The sequence below is a fragment of the Photinus pyralis genome, unplaced genomic scaffold (assembly GCF_008802855.1).
Source record: "Photinus pyralis isolate 1611_PpyrPB1 unplaced genomic scaffold, Ppyr1.3 Ppyr1.4_LG4, whole genome shotgun sequence".
Taxonomy (NCBI): domain Eukaryota; kingdom Metazoa; phylum Arthropoda; class Insecta; order Coleoptera; family Lampyridae; genus Photinus; species Photinus pyralis.
This window is the reverse complement of record NW_022170511.1, coordinates 44,301,948-44,318,243: the sequence shown is the minus strand read 5'-3', so window position 1 is coordinate 44,318,243 and position 16,296 is coordinate 44,301,948. Positions and strand designations below refer to the sequence as shown.

Here is a 16,296-nt window from a genome sequence, read left to right as displayed (position 1 = left end):
ACCGCGGATATTACTAAGGTGGGAACAAGTATTCGTATTTTTTCTACAGTGGATCTTAAAAATATTTAATATTGACTTTGACAAGTTAAAAATAAATAGTGCTAACCTTGCATTACAATTACTTCTAGGTACAACTCGGCGAATAGGACAGTTGTTGTCAGATGTCTTCTCTTAAGGACTTTATAATGCATTTATTTGAGTTACGAATGACGTGAAAATGAAATTTCTTAGGGTCGAGGTTCTTAAAACATTCTTACTTTCTCGACTGGAATAAAAAAATGAGCTTTCGTCATCCTCGCGCAGTTATGAATGGATTAATGGTTCTAAATCGTATTAGTCGCTGGCTGTGGTTTTGAATTACACTCTGGAAATTAGTCATCTTCTGTTACTTCTACGATTCAGTGAAGCTCGGTAAGAAATATACTGACTGAAAAATCAGAAATCCAGTGGCAACACTCGTACTTATCGAATCATGGAAAGTGGATGATTGCGAAGGAAATCATTTTCTATATAGAGAAGCAGTGGGTGCTTTAGCCTATCTCATGGTCGGAACACGTCCCGACATAGCGTATTTACCCAGAAAGCTGCAGAACTCCTGATGGGCAGAATGTGAAAAAATATCCAAAAGTTATTTTAGCTTTAGGTATCAAATACGACAACTAATTTCCTTTATCGCAATCATAAAACGTGACTACGTCAAACGACAAAATAAGAACTAAAGGAAAACGGTTTGACGAAGGATATCGCTGACTGTTTCGTTTAAAGTTGGTCTTAAACCACAAGTACCAGGACGGGTATGCACGAATTACCCTATCGTGAAAGTATGAATTGGATAGTAACTAACACTACACAAGATACCGAGATAACCGTTGTTAAATAAACGAACTAGATATAGAACTGACGACAGTTAGGGTTATAAATCATTTTAGACTAGGTATGTATAACTAGGTGAGGAATTTCGCAGTACATTAATAATTATGGGCGGAACTGAGTACTCGCTCGCACCCCCTGACGGGGGATGGGGATTCGTAATTGTTATGGCCATAGCGGTTACCAACTTCTGTACGTTCATGCCTCTGGTTACCTTTGGCATCATCTTTGGGGGTTTCATGAGGAGTCTCGGGGACGAAGCCGGAGGTACGGGATTTACGGTTGGGCTTTACTTTTTCGCACAATGGAGTACAGGTAAAAAACGCGCTTTAATCATGCCACTCTGCCATGTAAATTTTAGGGTTGTTAGCGAACGTTCTGCTGCAGAAGATGTCGTATCGTAAAGTTGGTGTGATGGGCGCGGTTCTGAATTTCATCGGAATGCTAGGTGGCAGTTTCGCTACTAATTTATACCAGTTTGTTCTGTCGTTCTCTGTAATTCAAGGTAAGATCCCTTTGTCACAGGGTGGGTTCAATTTCATTTTAGGGATCGGATACGGATTAATGCTACCCGCGATGTTAACCGCATTTAATCTTTATTTTGACAAGAGGAAGGCGATGGCTTACAATTTTGCGACTATAATTTTAATACTCTCCTGTGTGCCATTGCCGGCGTTTGGTTCGTTTCTTCTGGAGAATTTCGGTTTTCGTGGGGCCAATCTCATCGAATCTGCGATCGCTTTAAATTGCCTGCCGGTAATGATGTGCTTGCATCCGGTCGAATGGTACGCAAAGAAACGAAAGGTGTCTTTGAACCAGATCAACGCACGTAAGCTACTTTGAGGCTCTTGCAGCGATTTTTGAACATCTTTTTAGAGGAGTTAACGGAATTAGGCAAGCTAATTGAAAAAAAGGGAGAAGCTATTGCGAGTGGATTGCACGAAGATGGGAACTTGCTGAATTCGTCCCCAGAGACTGAGGGCCAAAATGTGGGAACCAAGTCTATATGTCCACATATTTGGTAAGTGCGTTAGATATTCGTTTACATCAAAGTGGGCCGTACAGAATGTGATTTAAATCAAATATCAAAATACGGAACGGAGGAAAGTCTTCGTTTTCGTGCGACAAATTTGGGGTTACAATAGAGGACCATGTTAGGTGATTTAGGATCAAGTGCTCTGTTTTGGGTCCTTGAACCAACATGGCAGATCACAAATAACAGCGGTTTCCGGTTTCGTGTTTGGGTTCCAAAACCGAAAAATGTGTAAAAACAGAGCAAAATAACAACAAAATGCTACTTTGGCGCCGTTTGAGAGTACCTTTTAACCTTATTTTAATCTGGGATGGTCACCTCGGCGCCGATTTCTCGGCGACTAGCCATCCGGGGGAACATTTACTTTCCGCGTTCGATTATCCCGGCGATGGGCAATCCTAATAATACGAAGCTCTGGATAGGACACATAGGAAATTATTTTGTAAATTACAGTTGTAACTGAGAATTAGTTTATAATTTACAGTTGTAATTGGGAATTACACTAATTTACAGTTGTAACTGGGAATTATGCTAATTTACAGTTGTAACTGAGAATTAGTTTATAATTTACAGTTGTAATTGGGAATTACACTAATTTACAGTTGTAACTGGGAATTATGCTAATTTACAGTTGTAACTTTACAACTGTAAATTAGCATAATTCCCAGTTACAACTGTAAATTAGTATAGTTCCCAGTCACAACTGTAATTTACAAAATAATTTCCTATGTATCCTATCCAGAGCTTCGTAATAAAACGTAAAAAATTGCTTTTATTTATTCGTTAAGGCATGGTTTAAGTTATGTGCTGCTTTATTGCTTAGTAGATAACATGTTATTAACTTCCTTAGGGTGCCAAAAGCAAAATCCTTAATTTTCTCAAACAGCTGCAACCGCTAATTCATAGTGCTTTAATTGGCCTTGTTAGTCCTTTTTTATTTGCACTTATACCGCTTAGTTACAAGTTATACGATTCTGTCTTAATCTGTAGGAATTATTATGTTTAAATTCGCAATTGGGATTTTACGATTTTTTAAAAACTTTTTATTTTAGGCCAAAGTTAATAAATCGCAAGTCTAACGGCATTTAGTGAGCCATTTTGGTGAAGGTAAAAATGTCTGCTGAACCCGAATTCGGATGTTGCCAAGCTGATTTTTGGCTAATTTCAAAATGGCGGCCAATATGACGGCCAAATATATAAATTTTTATGTCAGACGCATTTTACATAGTTTTTCGGATTGAGGTGTTAAAAAACATACAGGAGGCACAGAAAATTGCAAAAATTATACAGGGTGGTGACTTGCGTAACGCATCATAGGGATCTCAATGTAAAATTCATAGCATGCGCTTATTGGCCCCCCAAATTATTTTAGAGCAAATATGTATTAAGGTTTTTTATAGAAAAAAATTTTTTACGTCAATCAACCGTACTAGTTTTCAATTTTTTGCATAATTGGAAAAATACAACCCGGATCTTTTTCAATAATCTGCTATGCCATGGAATTTTCTAAAACAAAAAGATATCCAGTTATCAATTAGCAGCAGTTCGAAATGGATTTTATGATCGATTTGGTTACTGTCTTGCAGTTAGTGGTGACTTATTCGAACATTTACTGTAAATTGTTATATTAGGAAACCGTTTTTAGTAATTTGGTCCTTCTTTATGTTGAATTCGCTTTTCTAAATATAATACTTTTTGATAGAATTTGATTTGTTTTATAGCAGACATTCCATGGCATGACGGATATTGGCGTAGTTTTTGTATTACAAAATTCCATGGCATCACAGATTATTGAAAAAGATGCGGGTTTTATTTTTCCAATTTTCCGTCTTTATTATGCAAAAAATTGAAAACTAATACGGTTGATTGACGTAAAAAATTTTTTCCTATAAAAAACCTTAATAAATTTTTGCTCTAAAATAATTTGGGGAGCCAATATAATCGCATGTTATGAATTTTACATTGAAATCCCTATGATGCGTTACGCAAGTCACCACCTTGTATATTGGGTACATTATACAGACAACACGGTAACAATATAGAGATAATTCTGACGGCAAATGTATTTCATCATAATCGGCGGCTGTCTATTCGTTTTCAAGGTATCGTGCTAATGAACAGATCTCGGGACAGATGGACAGGCACCGCAAAATTATAAACTCTCTACGTCCTAGGAGATCGTCAATAATTTGAAAATGTTGGTTATTTAAAATATTTTTGCTATAGTGTTTTATAAAGAATTTAATAACCTGTCATATTATGTAATAATACACAGGGTGTTCCATATCAAAGTCACATTTTTGTTATCATCTGAAAAATGCGATGTGGTTTTGTTTTTTTAAATGCAGATTTGAATTCATTGGAAAAAATACGCAATTTTTATTTATATATATATTTATATATGTAATTGGAAAAAACCTTAAATACTTACCAACGGTTATTAAAAAGCACAAAATTTAATAACAAACAAAATTTGCCGAGGAAAATGTAAAACACTAATTTAATGAATTCACAGCTTTTTTGGGACACCCTATATATCACCACAGGATATATTTTCCTACATTTTCCGAACTAGCTATGAAGTTAATTAACCAACTCTTACGTATATATATAAGTAATAAATTATGGAAAACAATTTAATACTAAATAGTACACAATACAATAGATCGTGACGCCGCTGTATTTGTGAACTAGTGCAAAATTCGGCCTGGAAACATCCAGAATCGGATTCAGCACATTTTTTTACATCTAAAAAACCATGTGGCCAAAATGGCTCATAAAATGCCGTTAGAACTAAGAAACAGAGTCGTTTTTCGATTTGGCCACTTAACTATTTCGTTGACTTTGTGTATCAATAGATACATGGGATTTACGTCGTACCGTGTCGGTGTGTTTGCCTATCCATTAAGAAGCAAACCAAACGGTTTTATCCGCGGACAGGAACAGTAAGCCACATTTTCGCATGGTCCCATAAAGGACGAACTCTCTTCGGATTGAAGACCAAAATTATAATAATAATAACAACAACAGATAAGGCACTACAAATACACTCAACAGATAATACTTAAAAACAGCACACATAAATATAAGGATAGGACACTACTCAGAAGAAACTATTCACAGTAATAGACCACTTATAGATAAAACACAAAAATCAATTTGAATAAAACACATTGCCATTCCCAACACTAACAACTTGACTAAAACACATGCAAAAAAAACACCGCAAATACACTAATATAGATTTCGAACGCAATGGAGAATGAGATCTACTGTTATATCTCCCATTATTTTTAGTGCTACGAACGACATACAAACAGACACTAATCACTGCTTGATTTTAATCCGTGCGTTTAGACTACATAAGACTTCTAATAAGAAAGACTGACCATAATAATAATTGAATTGCATAGTTTATTTCCAAATTTCGTACAATTTACGATCCAGCTAAGTCTCAGAGATTTTATCAGCCGGTTTCGTATAATTAATTGCAAACATTTAACATATAAATAACACTAATACTATTTGAACATTTGCGTCACTCAAGATAAAGATAATTCATAAAAGAAATACAAGAACTTGATAAGTAGCTTATACATTTCTGTAATTATAACCAAATTTGTGTAGTACTTTAATGCAGTATAAATATATTTGGAATAGTATTTTATGCAATGAGCATTTAATGAGGGCTATTAAGACACGAGTGAGAATTAGGCCAGTTTCGTAATGAATATGAGTATCTTAATAGCCGTTAAATTCGTGTACTATGATAAGGTATGAAAAGGTGATGCCACGACGACCTCAAAAGGCGTCCAAAATTTGAAATTTTCGTTGTGAAGTCTGCGACCTCAAAGCATGCAATGGTAACGCGTTCCAGCGGGCCGGATTCACATAATCTACAGACTTTATATGTGTCGTTAATGTATTCAAATACAAACCTTCATCTTTCACTACATATTCGGATTTTTCAGTAAAGTTCTCGAATGATTGAATCCAATGAAGCCATTCTCGTTGACTATTGTAATAAATTTACCATCAACCTTTAGGCTTTAATCAAATAACAAATATGACATTAATTAATCAAAGCTGTATACACAATATAAAGTGAACTATTTAATATTAGCACATTTTCCCCTCGTATTGTGTGAGAGCTGTAGAGATAGATTATGTTTAAATAATCTGTAACCAACCCTTAATCAACCCATTATTAATAAATTTCCGTCTACTTTAGGTTTGAGAAATTTTTTAAGACATTTCTATCTGTATGTAAAGCACTTTTATATTGCGGGGGTTGTTCCTTTATGTAGTACACCGAACATTTTTGTTTTTTTGATAGATTTTGTTTAAATAATCTGTAACCAACCCTTAAACAACCCTTTATTAATAAATTTCCGGCTATTTTAGGTTTGCGAAATTTTTTAAGTCATTCATATCTGCATGTAAAGCACTTTTTTATTATACCTGAATCACAATCTCCGTTTTAAACACTCAAATGCGTGCAAAAACGGCTCACACGTGCGGTTGCTTGCTAAGTAACGATACTTCAAGTATGACTTTTGAAACTGTCATCTGGATGAAATAAAAAAATCCTCTTAGGTCGCTTTCTGTAAATGCAGAACATTTCTTTGGCTTTTGTACCTATCCTTTGGTTGAAGCTTTCACAAACGCGCGAAATTTAGGGTATGCTTCCAAATCTGTTCCACTTTTTAATCGCAGCATTCCTTTAAAGTTTTGAATGAATGCACCAAAATATAGAAGATTTAAATACCTTTGACATTTCCTTCATATATACCAGCATTATGGATGCATTTAAGACTGTATTCGTAAGTAACTTCCTATTCATCCATGGAAACAACTTTTCATATTCTTTATAATAGGCTTTACTGGATTTGGATTTTACACCTACCAACGTTTGTTTAGATTTTACAAGCGATTTAATGGACGATGTATTATCTTTTTCAACGGAAATCGTTTTATTTACAAAGATGATGATGATTATAAGCAAACGTCAAGTGACATTTCCATGGCAATCGTGAAATTTCGAACACCCAGCCCACTTAATTAGACATGTATTCGAGTATAACGTCAATATGACTTCATTGTATTTCCTATTTTTAAATTATACTGCAGGTATAATAAAAAATACTATAAGATACACGTGTATAATTGGTCTTTAAAGCACTTAGCGAACGTTAGATTACGGCATTTCCGTCCGAAATTTTTTAAGTCATTCATATCTGCATGTAAAGCACTTTTATATTGCGGGGGTTGTTCCTTTACGTAGTACACCGAACATTTTTGTTTTTTTGATAGATTACGTTTAAATAATCTGTAACCAACCCTTAAACAACCCTTTATTAATAAATTTCCGTCTGTTTTAGGTTTGCGAAATTTTTTAAGTCATTCATATCTGCATGTAAAGCACTTTTATATTGCGGGGGTTGTTCCTTTACGTAGTACACCGAACATTTTTGTTTTTTTGATAGATTACGTTTAAATAATCTGTAACCAACCCTTAAACAACCCTTTATTAATAAATTTCCGTCTGTTTTAGGTTTGCGAAATTTTTTAAGTCATTCATATCTGCATGTAAAGCACTTTTATATTGCGGGGGTTGTTCCTTTACGTAGTACACCGAACATTTTTGTTTTTTTGATAGATTACGTTTAAATAATCTGTAACCAACCCTTAAACAACCCTTTATTAATAAATTTTCCGTGCTGTTTATAGGTTTGAACGAAATAATTTAAGATTAGATGTCATTCACCTTACGGTTAAAGAGCGACTCGTTCAAACCTACTAAAATGTCAATTTTTCATCTGCTGTAAAATAAAGATGTTTAATAATTAGTTCATTATGGGAACATATCTGTTATGAAAATGTTTCATTTGCAAATATAAATGTATGTTAATAATAATACTCTTTATTATTACCTCAATTGCAAGTTTTGGCGAAGAAAGAAATTACAGTTTAGGTATCAAACAATTAAGGTAGTAAGTGGCGGAGTTCAGCATAGCTTTTTCTAAATGATCATACTAACGACCTTTGTTTGAGCTGTTCTTCCACTCAACCAGTTAATACTGCTTGTAATTTACATACTTAAGTAGGTAAGTGTTATCTACTATCGAATCACTGACATCAAATGGCATTCAAGTTAGAGAGAATTGTAAAGGTATTGTTTGAGAATGACCTTGAAAGTTCCAGGGTTTCTAATTGCTTTCAAACGTTCCGGTAGCATATTATAATCTTTAGCAATATTGTAGGAGAACGACCCTTTATACTGTGATGTCTTATGGAGAGGTATGGTGAGAAAGTTTTTTTTCCTAATATTTATATTATGGACGTCTGTTCTAAAAGAAATATTTTCGAACAAGTATGGGGGTTTATGCGTGATTAATATGTTATGATAAAGTCCGAGTCGATGCAGTTTTCTTTGGTTTTCCATGTTCAGCCATTTTAATTTATTGAGGGTGTGTGATATCCTTTCATATTTACGTATTCCAAAAATAAAACGTAAACAGCTATTTTGGACCTTTTGAATAACAGGTTTGTTTAGTTATGCATGGTCCGTAAACGGCATCACAGTAATTTAAAGGTGCCAGCACTAAGGAATTAGACAGTAACGCTTTTGTGTTTTGTGGCAGCACATGCCTATATGAATATAAACGCCGCAAATTATTATATGATTTGTGAATTTTTGAGTTTACATGGGTTTGGAAGTTTAATTGGTTGTCCATGTATAGTCCAAGATTTTTTACTACATTCGAGGGTTTCAAACGATCACCTTTAAATTGGATAGATATTTTTTCTTCGGCAAGATTTCGATTTGACTTTGTACCGAAAAATATCAACTGTGTTTTTGCGGTATTCACATTGAGACAATGGTCTTCTGCTGTATTTACAAACGCGGCTATATCTTTGTTAATAGAGTCTGCAACTGTACTGATTTCTTTAGGAAGTATTTTAAAATATATTTGACAATCATCAGCATACATGTGAATACTGCCTAGTTTTAAAGAGGACTGTAGATTAAGGGTATAGATCGAAAATAGTAGTGGCCCGAGTATTGATCCTTGAGGAACACCACAAGTTACCGCTACCAGGTTCGAAGAGACTCCATCTATGACCACTTTCTGATACCGATCAAAGAGGTAATTTTTAAGTAATTGTATTGCAGAATTAATATTTGATTTTTATTTTGATCTATTTTTGCAAAGGGAAACATTCTTTTATTTTTGAAAATTGAATACATTTTTTCAAAATTCTCGTGGCATGTCTTCTTTTTAACTATTTTCTAACAGAAATTTCATTTCACGTCTAAACGTATTACTAGTATCAAGATTAAAGTTGATCTTTGGAAGAAAATTATTATAAGTAAAGAATTTTGCTAGACAAAATCTGACCAAGCGAAGAGTCCTTGTTTTTTTGTTTTTTTTTAGCTAAACGAGCTTTCTGGATCAATCCACAAAATACCTAAAACAAGGTTATGATTGCCGACTGAACACTTGGGAAATCGCTTAATTTTAAATGATCCTATTGTTTATCTGGAGGGAGATTTAATATGAAAGAAGTAGCGGGTCAAACACGACGGTAACTAGGAACGTTTTTGACAACAGAACATTCCTTATGTTGTCCTGGACTTAGTCGAATCCCATTTCTGATTAAACCCAATCAAAACGACACAATAACACGATTCTGTTTTTTTTCAGGAACTCACTGGTGAGATCGCTCGATCTGGGACTCTTCACGGATCCGATCTACGTCAACGTCATCATTGGGATGTCTCTGTGCATTTCAGCAGATTTTAGCTTCCTCTCGTCGCTTCCCCTGCTACTGACAAGCTTTCGCGTAAATTCCGACGACGCAACATTGATTTTGACAATCTTTTACGTCGCCGACATCTTTGGAAGGGTGGGCCTGTTCACTTTGTCGGCGTGCGCCGAGGTGAGGAACCGCAATTTGCTGCTCGTCGGAGCAATTTTGGCCTCATGCTTCCGTACAGGTAAGAGCTTAGATCGGAACTTGGGATCATTCTGTGAATTTTTGTCAATTTCAGCTTTCGTGATGGACCAATCGTTTTGGTCGCTGCTCCGTCGATCAGCGCGGCGTTTATGGGTAGTCGCTGCGCTGTCTTTATCTTTGCAGAAGCGTACAAACTTAGTAGGCACCTTTGAGTATCTAGTCCACATTCAAAGGTAGGCACTGCTCTCTTTGGCAATTTTTTTGCATATAGTGTTATCTAATTTTTATCAGCACTTAATTAATAATAATAATTTAATTATTCTACTTGGTAAGTACATATACGTTGGTTGATACTTTGGAGATAAAAATATAAAGAATAAAGAGGAATTTATTGATTTAATTTTTAATGATATCCCCCCCCCAATTTGGATTCACACTTTATGATCTTCTGTTTAAACAGGTGGTTTTGTTTAGGGTATAGTAACAAATATTACCCTTTGAATTTATTGTAAGTTTTTCCTGAGAACTTCATGAGGGAACGTTTTAGAACTATTGCGAATCTGTTAAGAACTCTACCCAGAGCCAAAAATTCTCCCCCAAGACCATGAAATCGTCCAATCAATATAACAACGTAATCTTCTACGGGATCCAAGGCACGAGCGAGGAAAATCAAGAGGATTTGGATGTCAAAAATCGACCCGTGCTTGTGGCATATGCGTCTCCAACATTCTCAAGAGAAAAATTCTGAGGAACGCCGGAAAGCTTAAGGGCAGTAAAATATATCTTTCGGGGGACTACGATGAAGAAATGCGAGAACGTAGAAAGAAAATGATTAAACTAAGAAACATCTACAGGGAAGCGATTTGACAGCTGAGGAGGAACGGAATAATGCTCGATGGAAAATTTGTCCACTTCAAGGAATTACATCTGGAGGATCAGGAGACCGCTGGGAATGATGAATCTGCCGAAGAGGCTTGCAGAGATCACACAGCTATTCAGAATCCGCATCTGCAGGAGGCAGCAAATCTCAAAACTAATATGGAAGAGCAAGTGCAGTGGACATTGTGGCCGATAATGTGGCAGGATTAAAAAGTAAGTGGACCAATTTAGAATTCATACATTTTTTAAGACAGTTTGAACGTACTATGTGCAGTTCCATGGTTATTAGAGTATCTTTGCGTGAGGTTAAGAAGACGTACGCCAAACGGAGGGAATTAGTAGGCACCTTTGAGTATCTAGTCCACATTCAAAGGTAGGCACTGCTCTCTTTGGCAATTTTTTTGCATATAGTGTTATCTAATTTTTATCAGCACTTAATTAATAATAATAATTTAATTATTCTACTTGGTAAGTACATATACGTTGGTTGATACTTTGGAGATAAAAATATAAAGAATAAAGAGGAATTTATTGATTTAATTTTTAATGATATCCCCCCCCCAATTTGGATTCACACTTTATGATCTTCTGTTTAAACAGGTGGTTTTGTTTAGGGTATAGTAACAAATATTACCCTTTGAATTTATTGTAAGTTTTTCCTGAGAACTTCATGAGGGAACGTTTTAGAACTATTGCGAATCTGTTAAGAACTCTACCCAGAGCCAAAAATTCTCCCCCAAGACCATGAAATCGTCCAATCAATATAACAACGTAATCTTCTACGGGATCCAAGGCACGAGCGAGGAAAATCAAGAGGATTTGGATGTCAAAAATCGACCCGTGCTTGTGGCATATGCGTCTCCAACATTCTCAAGAGAAAAATTCTGAGGAACGCCGGAAAGCTTAAGGGCAGTAAAATATATCTTTCGGGGGACTACGATGAAGAAATGCGAGAACGTAGAAAGAAAATGATTAAACTAAGAAACATCTACAGGGAAGCGATTTGACAGCTGAGGAGGAACGGAATAATGCTCGATGGAAAATTTGTCCACTTCAAGGAATTACATCTGGAGGATCAGGAGACCGCTGGGAATGATGAATCTGCCGAAGAGGCTTGCAGAGATCACACAGCTATTCAGAATCCGCATCTGCAGGAGGCAGCAAATCTCAAAACTAATATGGAAGAGCAAGTGCAGTGGACATTGTGGCCGATAATGTGGCAGGATTAAAAAGTAAGTGGACCAATTTAGAATTCATACATTTTTTAAGACAGTTTGAGGTATTTGTGTTATTCGAATGTTTTTTAGTCGAGGAAGAAAGGTTTTCGCTTGGTTTTTCTAAATTTGTAAGAACGATAGGGATACTCCCTAAAGCTTAAAATGTATACCGGCTGTAGGCATAACAAATACGGGCGTGCTAGTGCAGGATCAATATATAGGATTCGGAAGGACAGTTGGAGTAGAACTATGTTTAGTTTTATGAATTTGTCTAATGTAGATGTTATACAAATAAGAGGTCAGGCGGGTGTCTTGCATGTTCTGCCAATCTACTTTTTTTATATATTATATTAACTGGATCGGCGCACATGGGTCATACACAGCTAGTTTAAAATTATTGTTTAACTAAATAAATAAATATATAATATAAGATGTTAATAAGAAAATAATAAATAAGAGTAATAGTAATCTAACTATGAACACTTTTAATCACCGTCATCAAGTAGGATATCCTGTGGAAGTCTGGGTTTTAGTCTAAGGTTTTGTGATCGTTGACCAAGTGCGTAATAAATTGAACCCGGACAGTTTCTCAGATCATGAAGAAATTTTGTTGTTGTGGTTTTTATGAATGCACTAATTGGAGAAATATTGAGTTCGCGGCTGACTTGAGCATTACGCACAAACCAGGGGGCATCGGTAGCTATTCTTAACACCTTGTTTTGGAACGTTTGCAACTTACGCAGGTGAGTGTTTGATGCGGTCCCCCAAATTGGACAAGGATACATCAGGGCTGATCTCAGGATTGATTTGTAGATCAATACCGCACATTCAGTTTTCAATGGTGAGCTCTTATTTAGTATAGGGTATAGCAATCTTAATTTATGATGTGCGTCGTTCAACTTTAGGTTTATATGTATTCCCCATGTTAGTCTGTGGTCCAAGTGTACGCCAAGGTATTTAACAGCTTGATCCTTGCGATTCCACGGTATTTGCCTGCCATTGATTTGAATGCATCTTGGATTGCTGTACCTTCTTAATGTGAAGATTTTTGTGACACATTTCGTTTCGTTGAGTAGTAGGTTCCATCGGTTATACCAGCTACTAATTTCATCTACGGCTTGTTGAAGAGCCCCGATGGCTGTATCCAAATCAGAACTGTGTGTTACTATGGCTGTATCATCAGCAAACATGGAAAGAGAACAATTTACTGGGACAGGAATATCGTAAGTATAAATGTTGAAGAGTAAAGGGCCAAGTACAGACCCCTGCGGCACACCTGCTCTAATACTCTTGATGTTTGAGAGTGTTGAATTGATTCTGGTAGAGTACGTTCTATCACATAGAAAGGAAGATGTAATGTTGATGATGTAGTTTGAATTGCAACAATTGGAAGGTTGAGTTTAACGCGTTGTCTAGTTTATTAGATGATCATCCTAATTCTCAGTTTATTTTGATGGGAGACTTTAATTAATAGTCGTATTGGTACACTACAAATTATAGGTATCCCAATATGCCAAAGACAATCCAGGAAAAGATAGAATCCCATATGAGTTCTTCAAAAATACTTCAGTGACGTTTTTAGAAACTACATGAAATTTATGTATCTAGAACCATACCGAACAACTTTAAAGAATTGATCATATTCCCAATTCACAAAAAAGGAGCGATGAATGATCCAAATAATTATAGGGGAATCTCATTCGAAAACACCGGGAGTAAATTATTTGCTGGTTTATTGCTGGACAGAATTACGCCGTGGACGAATCGGGAAAGCATACTAAAAGAATTCCAAGCGGGATTTAGGAAATCTTACTCTACGATTGATAACATCTTTAGTTTGATGAGTATAATCAAGATCCATTTAAGCAGGGAAATGTACAGAAATACTTCAGCGTCAGTCAAGGCTTTTGAAACAGCTATGGGTGTAAAACAGGAGTGTTTATTGAGCCCCCTACTTTTTTCACTATTCATAAACGATATTGATGATTATTTGAATGGGGATATCAGAATAAATTCCACCACAATCAAACTATTAGCGTATGGAGACGATCTGGTACTTTTGGCATCGGACAAGTATAATTTACAGAAAATGATCAATGAACTATATAGCTAGTCGAAATAGGTGGTTAAGGTAGAAAAAATTAGTAACAAAGTGATCTCTGCGGAAATGAGGGTCCTTATTAACCCCTCAAAAATCGCACTTTGTCGCATTGGTGGAACTTGGAAAAAAATGGCCGCTATCTTGATTTTTTTCGAATTTATTAAATATTTCGTATACATTATATCAAAAAAACTCAAGAGACTATTTTTTATGGAGAATCAAAAGTTAAGTCTATTGATCAAAAAACAAAAAAGTTTATTTAATAAATTCGAAAAAAATCAAGATGGCGGCCATTTTTTTCCAATTTCCACCAATGCGACAAAGTGCGATTTTTGAGGGGTTAATAAGGACCCTCATTTCCGCAGAGATCACTTTGTTACTAATTTTTTCTACCTCACTTGTATAAACCTGCCTAATAGATTGCCCAGCCTATATTGCAACATGTGGAATCTGAAAATAAACCTTTCGAAATCAAAAATTGTGGTGTTCCGGAACGGTGGGCGACGAAGCGAAGAGGACAAATGGTTATAAGTTATAAGTATCTGGGAATTACGCTTACTTCAAAATTGTCTTTGGAAGATCACTTTAAAGAGAAGGTAAAAAGTGTAACATTTGCTATAAATTCGTTTAACCAATTAAATTTGGGCAACAACAAAATTGAACATCTTCAATTCCGCATGTCGATCAATTGTGTGCTACGCATCATACGTATGGGGCTTCCTCAGTCATGGAACAGTAGAGATACCGCTTAAATTCTTCGTAAAGAAATGCCTTAGGCTACCTAGGAATACGCCAGACTACATGATTTATTTGGAAACCGATCTTTACCCCACGTATTTGTACACGCTGCATCTGCATTTCAACTACAGGGTGAGTTTTTTTTTCATTTTAAGCATTAGGATCTCGGAAACCGTAAGACATAGAGATTCGGTTAAATGAGGAAAGAGTTGTCGTTTTAAGAGCTTATTCAAGATATGCTTTTGTTTTTTTAAAACAATCCACAGTTTACTAGATATGAGCGAAAAACAGATTTAGTGTTTAATTTTTTTTTTTTTTTTTTTTTATTAATTTATTTAAGGTGCATTGAACAGCTTAGGTCTTTTACACCATTAAACTTAACTTAAAAATTTACATGAGTGATCTATATCTCATCTAACAGGTTTGTATTTTCTAAATAACCCAATAACTTTAATATGTCTATTTCAAACACATTCGTAATGTCTCTTGGTATCCCGTACTGTATTCGTTCTATATTAAATTTTGTACACTCGCACAATATATGTTCTACTGAGAGAGGTATGTCACAAAAATCACAGTTAGGTGGCGGTGTCTTTTCGTAGATATGTTTGTGAGTCAGTTTTGTATGTTCTAGTCGTAGTCTTGATATAATAACCTGCTGTTTTCTATTTAGCTTCACTTTTGGTTTCCAGTAAGTTGGTGTTTGCTGTATTTTTCGTAGTTTGTTGTTTTGGATGTTTTCCCAGTCCTCATACCACTTTTGGAAAATGGTTGTATTTATGAAATGTTTGGTATCCTCTGGTGAAACTGTACTGTCGTCTACTGTTTGTAATTCGGAAGCTTCTTTCGCCTTTGCATCAGCTTCTTCATTTCCCAGTATACCTATGTGACTTAGGAATCCAAATGAATGTAACGTTTTTGTTCAGTTCTTGAATTTTATATAAAATTTTGTGAATGTCTTTTACGTAACTGTTTGTAGGATATAAATTTTTAATGGATTGAAGAGCACTTTTAGAGTCTGACAGTATCAGGAAATTATTGTTGACATTATTTTCGTCAAATTTCAACGCCATTTTTAAAGCACAAAGTTCGGCACTGTAATTTGAACTATATTCTATCAGACGCTGTTTTTCGCAAATGTTTTTATCCGGACACACGAAAGCACTTCCGACTTTTCCACTTTCTTTAGATCCGTCTGTGAAGATCTTTATATAGTCTGGATATTGACTTAAGATAGTTCGTAGTTTTATTTTAAATAACTCTGGCGGCGTGTCTGTTTTGCTACAGGAAGTTAATTCTAGGTTTATCAGTGGAGGATGTGTATAAATTGGAATACTGCTGTAGGAATTTTGCGTAATCATTGTTAGGTTTAGATCAGAGAGGATATTTTTCGCTTGTATTGGTATTGGTAAAATTTGTCCCTGAGAGTGCCGAAATGTATTTTGGTAAAGAGGGAGATTAAAGGCCGGATAGTTCGGGTTAGATTGATTTGAGAG

The 16,296-nt window shown here is 35.5% G+C and overlaps 1 protein-coding gene across 1 annotated transcript; it reads left to right on the top strand.

The window, feature by feature from the left end:
- Nucleotides 1-958: 958 nt before the first annotated feature.
- LOC116169168 (monocarboxylate transporter 7-like) lies at nt 959-10,954 on the top strand. Its single transcript, XM_031485193.1, has 7 exons — nt 959-1,185; nt 1,232-1,375; nt 1,418-1,699; nt 1,747-1,891; nt 9,613-9,905; nt 9,960-10,063; nt 10,736-10,954. The coding sequence occupies exons 1-7, from the start codon at nt 978-980 to the stop codon at nt 10,952-10,954; spliced, it is 1,395 nt and encodes a 464-aa protein (XP_031341053.1). The 5' UTR covers nt 959-977.
- Nucleotides 10,955-16,296: the final 5,342 nt, after the last annotated feature.